The 9,634-nt window shown below is 25.6% G+C and overlaps 1 protein-coding gene across 1 annotated transcript; it reads left to right on the forward strand.

Annotated features, from left to right (window-relative positions):
- Positions 1-8,596: 8,596 nt before the first annotated feature.
- GIQ15_03665 (uncharacterized protein) lies at positions 8,597-9,391 on the forward strand (the record flags this gene model as incomplete). Its single annotated transcript, XM_033551082.1, has 3 exons — positions 8,597-9,116; positions 9,177-9,292; positions 9,356-9,391. The coding sequence occupies 3 exons, from the start codon at positions 8,597-8,599 to the stop codon at positions 9,389-9,391; spliced, it is 672 nt and encodes a 223-aa protein (XP_033408243.1).
- Between the last annotated feature and the right edge of the window lie 243 nt (positions 9,392-9,634).

Consider the following 9,634-nt stretch of genomic DNA (forward strand, 5'->3'; position numbering starts at 1 on the left):
TCTCCTTCTTTTACTAAAATTAATATCTTAATAAATAATTAAAATTAGTACTATACTTAGTAATTAAATTAAACTATTAAGTTTCTTTATAAAAAACTTTATAGTTTAATAATATTTTTTAAAAAACTACTACTAAAATATACTCTCTAAAAAGGAAAAACTATATATTTTAATTTAAAAAGATATATCTAGTCTTTATAACTCCTCCTTTCCCCCTTTTCTACCTTTATAAAATAGTAATATTTTTAAGTAAAAAAAACTAAAAAAAAAAGCTCCTTAGCTATAAAGATAAATAATTCTTTTATTACTCTAGAAACTTAAAAATCTATAGTAAATAGAAAGATAATCCTAGTTCTAAACTTAAAAAAATAAATAATTAAAGAATTACTACTAAAGACTTAAACTTAAAAAGGGGATAAGATATTTAGAATTCTTAATAAATAACTACTAACTAGTATCAGAGTTAGTACTCTAAATCTAAAAACTATTCTAAATCTCTTAGAATCAGAATTAGGAGTAGAAAAAGATTCTAAAGCTCTAGAAGTTCTAAAAAAATAAAAAGAATAATTTTAAAGACTTATTAAATATAAATACTAGGTGAGGTCAAAAGCAAGAGCTTTCTCCCATAGAGAGCTGGCTCTTTATAGTGGCCGAAGCGATGGTTAATATTAGGCTTGATGTTGGGCCCGGCGGGTGTTGAATATCAGGCTCGATATTAGGCCAATTTGATACTGATATCCAGCATGATATTGGGCCCGTTGGGTGTTGGATATCCAGCCTGATATTGGGGCCCCTGGGTGCTGGATATCAGGTTCAATATCAGGCCAATTGGATGCTGATATCCAGCCTGATATCGGGCCAGGTGGGTGATGGATATGCTACATGATATTGGGCCCCCTGGGTGATGGATATCCTACATTATATTGGGCCCGTTGGGTGTTGGATATCAGGTTTAATATCAGGCCAATTTGATGCTGATATCCAATATGATATCGGGCCAGGTGGGTGATGGATATCCAACATGATATCGGGCCCGGCGGGTGATGGATATCATGCTGGATATCAGGCTTGATATCAGGCCAATTGGATGCTGATATCCAACATGATATTGGGCCCCCTGGATGACGGATATTCTATATGATATTGGGCCCGTTGGGTGTTGGATATCCAATATGATATCGGGGCCCCTGGGTGCTGGATATCCTACATGATATTGGGCCCGTTGGGTGTTGGATATCATGCTGGATATCAGGCCAATTTGATACTGATATCTAGCCTGATATCGGGCCCCCTGGGTGATAGATATCATACTAGATATCAGGCTAATTTGATACTGATATCTAGTATGATATTGGGCCTGACTGGATGCTATCCCTAGATACCTTCTCTACCCCTATGTTAGGCTTGGTTTAATACTTGGTTAGGTGCTTAGTTTAGTACTTAGTTAGGTATTTGATATTAGCCTTATTTAATACTAGATATTGGCCCTATTTAATACTAGATATTGGCTTTATTTAATATTTAGTTTAATGCTCGATTAGATACTTAATTAGGTGTTTACTTAGGTATTTATTTGGGTATTTACTTAGGTATTTAATATTGGGCCTATTTAATACTAGATATTAAGCTTATTTAATACTAGATATTAGCGTTATTTAATATTTAGTTTAATACTTGGTTAGGTACTTAATTAAGTATTTGCTAGGTATTTACTTAGGTATTTACTTAGTTATTTAATATTAGCCCTATTTAATACTAAATATTAGACCTATTTAATACTAGATATTAGGCCCGTTTAATACTAGATATTGGCCCTATTTAATACTAGATATCGGCCTTATTTAATACTAGATATTAGGCCCATTTAATACTGGATATTAGGCCTATTTAATACTGGATATCGGCTTTATTTAATACTAGATATTAGGCCTATTTAATACTGGATATTAGGTCTATTTAATACTAGATATTAGGCCTATTTACTAAATTAGGGCCTAGATAGAGGCCTAAATAGGAGCCGCCAAGACGCTAGATATATAATCCTATAAAGCTAATTATAGGGCGAGGATACTAACTAATTAGGGGGCTAGGATATTAACTAATCATGTAATTTAGGTAAATTTAAGAAGATCTATAAATATATTTTTTAGAGCTATACCTAGATTTATCTATTTTTACTAAATAGTCTTATTTTGCTTTAATAATTAGAAGATTAGCTATTTTAAAGATTATCTTAAATAGTTAAAAAGATTTTAGCTTTCTTTTTTTCTTTTTAAATAGTCTTTTTCTAGCTAGTTATAGAATTTCTTTTAATTTAAATCTATTTCTATATTATATTTTAGTAGAAAGAATTTTAATACTCTAACTCTAAAAGTCTAAAGGATAGTTATTTTATAGTTTAATTATTTTTAAAATATAATTGTAGTATATTTTACTTAGTTTAACTTTATTTAGTTAAATAAAGGCCTTTATTTCTATAATATAAATAGATAAAGTTTTAAAGATAACTAGAATTTTATATAGTATTTTATTTTAAAGAGATTAATATTTCTTTAGTAAACTCTTTTAGCTTTTCTATTAGATAGAGACTCTATAGTCTTCTATAAAAGTAATATAAGCTATATAAAATTATATAATAGCTTAAAAAAATAGCCCTTTTTTAATATTAGATAGTTTAAATATTTAATTAAGGATCTTTAGCTACTAATAGTTTTATTTTTATATATTTTTTAAAAATAATATTATTATTAAAGAAAGAAAACCCCTAACTATCTTATTAGCTTTTTAGATTTTAAAAGAAGTTCTTTATCTTTTATTTTAATAGAAATTAAGTTTTATTCCTTATCTATATTTCTATAGAAGTAAATAAATTTAGTTTTATTAATATCTATTTAGATAAGAAGTTCTTTTTATCTTTCTAAAATAATCTTTAATATTTTTTTAAACTTTTTAAAGTTTTCTAGCTTTATTCTAAAGCTAGTAATAAGGTCTATATTATTAATATAGTTTAATAATCTAATATCTTTAAGCTTTTTATAATTATTAAAAAGCTTAAAGATATAGATTATAAAAAGAATAGAGAATATAAAAAAGTTTTATAATATTTCTATTTTTATATTTCTTTTTCTTTAAATTTCTTTATTAAAAACTAATTAAATAGTTTTTTTAGTTATAAAAAAAGATATTTAAAGAATTAGAAATTTTAGTAAACTTAGTCTTTAAACTTTTATTAATTAATTTAAAGAAATATAGTTAAATATATTTTTAATATTAATAAAAAAAGCTAATATTATTAATTTTTCTTTTTTAGCTAGTTAAATATTATAAATTAGGCTTATAGTAATATTTATAATAGAGAATTATTTTCTCTCCTCTAGCTAATTAAAATAGAATAGTTTATTATTAAAAAAAGCTAAGTAGTTTAATTTAATAGTAATAATCTTCTTAAGTATTTTTTCTAAATAATTTAAAAAATAGATAACTCTATAGAATTTTAAAATAGTAGTCTTTATTAGACTTTAAGATTATTATCTTTATTACTTACTTTTAATACTTTAGATAGTATCTATTTTTTAAAAGTACTCTATAGAGGGTAAAAAACCTTTCTTTTGATAGAGGGAAAATCTTTTAAATTATTAGAAAGGATATTTTATCTAAATCTAGGGCCTTTTTTAATAAACTAGTAAAAATTATATCTTTAAATTCTTTTTTAATTAATAAAAGCTATTCTTATTTTTTTTCTTAATAGTTTGAATAGTTAAAGCTATTAAAGCTAAGTAGTTTTTTAAAAAAGATTTTTATAAAAATTTTATATTTATTTTTAAAGAAGATAGTTTTAATATCTTAGTTATCTTTATTCTTATAGTTAAAGATAGAAAGTTTTTTTAATCTCCTTTTTTTAGTATAGTTAAAGGCTTAAAATATCTTTTTTCTTTTTATACTTTTTAGAAATATATTTTAATATTTCTATTTAATATTTTTAATTTCTCTAAAGTAGATATTTCTAGTCTTTTTATATTAGTTTAAGAAGATTAAGCCTTTTTTATACTTTATATCTTCTTTTTTTATTATCTTTTAGAGATTCTTTAGTTTTTCTATCTATTAAAGTTTTAAATACTCTAATATTCTTATTTTAAAAATAGTATCTTTTATAGTCTTAATAATTAAACTTTTTAATTATTTAGCCTTATTTTCTAGCTTTATATTAAAGTAAATATTTTTATCTCTTTTTAGTTTAGATATAAAGATATCTTTCTTTAGATTTAATTTTAATATTTCTAAAACTTTTTTCTAGTCTACTTTTTATAGATTTAACTAGTTAAAATATATAAAGCTTTCTATTAAGCTAGATTAATCTATCTTTATACTAAAATAGATAACTTTATAATCTAAGTCTAATTTTAGAAAGTCTTTTATTTATTAATTAAATAGTTTCTTAAGAAGTACTTTTAATAAACTAGATAAATCTATAATAGATAGATTCTCTATTACCTTTAGATAAATAGATTTATTTAACTTATTTATAAGCTTTATATTATTCTTTTCTAGCTAGAATACTAAAATATTAGCCTTTAGTAAAATAGAGATATTTAAATTTTATAGAGAATAATATATATTTATATCTCTATCTATTATATAATTTTTAGAAGATATAATTTCTATTAGTTTCCTCTCTATAGTTTTTTTTCTACTATTACTCTCTAATAGAAATTTATTACAAATATTTATTAATTAAATAGTTTTTAATTATTTCTTAGAGTCTATTATATTTATAATTAATAAATTAGAGATATTCTTTATATCTAATCTAAAATTTACTTAAAATCTTAAGTTTTTCTAACTAAATATTACTATTCTAGATCTATATTTTCTATCTAATATAAACTAGGGACAGGTATGAGTTTGATAATCAAATCAAACCGACCCAAACCTAACCGAGTTACTACTAGTCAGGTATTTATCTAATTTAAATAAGTCGGGTTGGGTTAGATATCCCCTAGATATCTAGTTAGATATTAAAATATTAATTATTAAGCCAAAATATAATTATTAATAGAGAATTAAGCTTTAAATTACCCTAATTAGTTAGTAAAATATCTATAAATAGAAAAAAATTCTAAAAATAGACTAATCTAACTAAATTAGAAATTAAATAAGAAGATTAATATAATTAACTTATATCTAGTCAATACCTAGTTTATTTAATATTTAAACTCGCGGGTATAAAATAATATAAATACCTACCAAATTGAAGTAAAATAGATCAAAAACCTGGCCCAAATCGATTCGTCTCTAGTCTAATCTAATAGTAAAAGATAATAGTAAAAGGAGTATATTATTATATATTAGTTATTTAAGCTAATATATAGTTTTTAAAATAGAATAAAATCTATTTTTTTATTAAAGGCTATATCTAGATAGATATATATTAATATATCTTTTCTAACTATATTATTTTATAGAAAGATAAATTTTAAAATAGAGATATTAAATAAAGATTAGGTATAATTTATTTATCTAAAATTCTAGTAATTCTACTTTAAGGGGAGATAGTAGAATTTAGATCTCTATATATTAAAAAAATTGTTTTTTTTTAAAGTAGCTAATTTAGGGCTCTATATTAAACTAAATAGAGATAAAGATTTTATTCTTCTATATTCTATTTTTTTTGCCTTCTTCTTTATAAAATTTAGTAGTAGTAATTAGTTCTTTATAGAAAGGGTATTCTTTACTATTTATAGAGTAGCTTTCTTTATAATTAGTATACTTTAACTTAGTATAGAAATATTATCTCTCTATAATACTATAGATAGTATAAATATAAATTTTAGTTTTATACCCTTTAGCGCATAGTGTGTATTTAAAGAAGTATAAATATTTATTAACTAAATAGCTAAATTACTATTATTTTTAATATTATAGATAGACTAAGGATAAATCAATTTATTATTTGGATCGAGTTTTTGGTCTATTCTATTTAAACTTGGTGAGTATCTATATTATTTTATACCCATGAGTTTAGGTATTAAATAAGTTAAATATTAACTAGATATAAGTTAATTATATTAATCTTCTTATTTAATTCCTAGTTTAGTTAGATTAATTTATTTTTAGAATTTTTTCTATTTATAGATATTTTACTAACTAAATAGAGTAATTTAAATCTTAATTCTTAGTTATTAATTAGATTTTAACTTAATAATTAATATTTTAATACCTAATTAGATATATAAAGAATACTTAATTTAATTTAACTTATTTAAATTAGATAAATACCCAATCGATAGCAACCTAATTAGGTTTAGATTAGTTTAGTTCGATTATCAAACTCGTACCCGTCCTTAGTTTAATTATAGATATACTCTATCTTAAATGGACTTAGTTTTATTTATTTTATATTTTTCTATAGTATACTAGTTCCCTACTATTAAAATAGAGGTTAGTTTTATTCTTTATTTTAAGAAAAGAAGAATAGAGCCCTTATATCTAGTTTTTTATTACTTAGAGATAAATAGTTAGGCTAGTTCTCTAGTTTATAGATCCTTTAGGTCTTTATTAAAGGTTTTTATTTCTTCTTTTAAGTTTTTTAGATCTTATTTATTTTTAAAGAGTAGTATTTAAATTCTATAAACCACTATATAGTACGATTTTTTTACCTTTTTTACTTTTAGCTCTTTTTCTAGTTTAAAGTAGTAAAATATTACTATCCTTTTCTATAGTATTTATTATTCTAATAGGTAGTTAATTAAAAAGTTAGATATCATAATTAAAAGAATATCTATTCTTTTATAGAATTTAGCTATTAATACTAGAATTGATTTTAAGATCTTTTTAATTTATTTAAAGATTTAATTAATCTAGTTCTAGATTTTTAGTTCTTTTAGGCCTTTGAAACTAATTTCTAAAGCCTTTAAAATAAAAAACTTTTTAAATTCTTTAGGCTTTATCTTTTCTTTATTTTATTTAAAAGCTATAGATCTAGTTTATCCTAGTATTTTATTACCCCTAAAGGTAAAAGGTACTTAAGTAGAAATAATTATACTATTAAGTATAAAAGTATAAGTTTTAGCCCTATTTTCCCTTTTTATCTCTAATTCTTTTAAATTAGGATTTTATATATTAGACTCTTTATTCTTTAATCTAGAAATCCTTTTCTCTAGGAGTTAAATAGAGGTTTTAGATATCTCTATCTCTTTATATTTATATTTAATAAGTCTTTAGAATTACTTTTTTTATTTTTTTAAAACTTTTAGAGCTTTAAAGTCCTTTTCTACTTCTAATTCTAATTCTAAAGAATTTAGAAATTAAAATAATTTCTAGATTTAGAATATTAGCTCTAGTACTAGTTAGTAGTTATTTATTAAAGATTCTAAATATTTTATCTTCTTTTTAAGTTTAAGTCTTTAATAATAATTCTTTAATTAAAGTATATAGCTTTTCCTCTTTAAAGAGTATATTTTAGTAGTAGTTTTTATAAAGTATTATTAAATTATAAAATTTTTTATGAAATCTTTTAAAAACTACTAAATAATATTCTTTATATATATATACTATTTTAGACTTTTAGAGTCTAACTTAGTAGTATTTAAAAAGATATATTTCTAAAAAGTATAGTAGTAAAATAAATAAAAATAATATAAAAGCTAAACTTTCTATTTTTTCTAAAAAAAAATCTAGAAAAAAAAAGCTAATACTTTTTAGTTAAAAGTATTAAACTATTTTATTTTTCTTTTATATAAAGAAATAAAACTTTAAATTAATTACTTTAGTTTATAAGATATAAAGGTCCCTATTTAAGTATTATAGAGGCCTTTAGATACTTTAAAGGAACTAATAAAAGAAAATAAAAAATATTATATTAAGTTTACTCTATTTCTTTCTTAAAAATATTTTAAGTATTTTTTAAATTAATAAATCTTTAAATATTTAGTTAATTAAATATATTTTCTATATAGCTAATATTTATAGAGATATATATTTAGCTAGTACTAAATTCTTTAAATATATTAATTTTATAAAGACTTAATAGCTTAATTTAATTACTAAATATAGTACTAATTTTAGTTATTTATTAAGGTATTAATTTTAGTAAAGGAGGAAGATAGGATAAAAAATAAAATATTAGATAAAGAATAAAAGATAAAAGAATAAAAAGTAAAGAGTAACTAAATAATAAAGATAAAAAGAAAAAAAAGGTAAAGTAGTTATATAGTACTTAATAGGTTAAAGTAGGCAAGGATCTTAGCAGACCCAGTCAGCCGCCTTGGCGCTCCAGCCAGACCCAAACTCTATGTGCGTACTACTATAGTAAATTATTTCTACCTCGACTTACTATATATCAAGTAGATATAAGGTAATAGTATCGTGGACTCAAGAATGCTGTTGGTACTCCGTGGAGAGTTACATCGAGATGATTCGCCTTGTCTTAAAGCAGAGCTGCACTAGTTATACTAGGGTGACAACGGTCTAAAAGACTAAAACATGGCCTCGAGCTTGTATATATATATCTATACTACTAGGACTGAGATACACTTGAGACCAGCAGTTTCTTTTTCCTTTGCATTCCACTCCTGAAACGTAGCAAAATCCATAAAAGATGCATCTCGTTTCCTTCATTGTCCTGGCCCTGCTCCCAGAGCTGCTTTTCGCCAGAGTGCTCTATACCCGTGGCATTGTCTGTAGTTTCTCTACGCCCTGTGACCCCGGAGATACATGTGAAGACTTATCAGGTCGATGGGGTCTTACTGTTGACATGTTTAAGTCTTTGAATCCTGGTGTCAACTGCCCCAATCTAGTTGCTGGTCAGAGCTACTGTGTGGTTGGCACTATCTCGCCAGATACTCCTGGCACGACGACCACCTCGAAGACCACCACTTCCAAGGCCACCTCTCAGGCCGCCACTAAGCCCACTACGACTCCAACCAAGACCACTACCACTACCCAGAAAATGCCAACCACGACGTCGGCTGACCCTCATTCCCCGACCCAGCCAGGTCTCGTAAAGGACTGTGATAAGTTCCATCTTGTTGTGTCTAGTGATAGTTGCTATACGATCGAGGTTAAGTACGGCGTCAGTGCGGCCCAATTTACAACGTGGAACCCCTCCATCAACGCTGGTATATAGTCCTTGGTCCCCTTTACTATAACGCAGATCTCAATCTAACATGCCATTTTAGAGTGCAGCAACCTCTGGCTAGACTACTACGTCTACGTTCACGTCCCAGGCGCCATAACATCGGTGCCCATGCCCACGCTCACACCTACGGGGCCACAGCCGCAGATGCCTAGTATAGTGAGCAACTGCAAAAAGTTCCATCTGATTAAGGACGGTGATAGTTGCTACACCATTAATCAGGCCGTAGGTATCACACTGGCCCAGTTCCGCTCTTAGAACAAGAACGTCAATGCGGATTGTAGCAAGATATTGTGACGGTCACGAGCGGTTGATCGGGAGCTTGATCGGACCGGTCGAACGATCGCTGCATGTCTGAGCTGCATGTCTTTCTCAACGGCCCGTATCAAACGGCCGTTCGGCATCAACCGACTGCCTGCATCAAAGAAGCTGACACCTGCCGGAGACCCTACCCGATCGGGAAAGGTCGATGTCTTGCAGGAGGCCTTTATCAACGAAGCA

Source organism: Arthroderma uncinatum (genome assembly GCF_011692745.1).
Source record: "Arthroderma uncinatum strain CBS 119779 chromosome Unknown scaffold2, whole genome shotgun sequence".
Taxonomy (NCBI): Eukaryota; Fungi; Ascomycota; class Eurotiomycetes; order Onygenales; family Arthrodermataceae; genus Arthroderma; species Arthroderma uncinatum.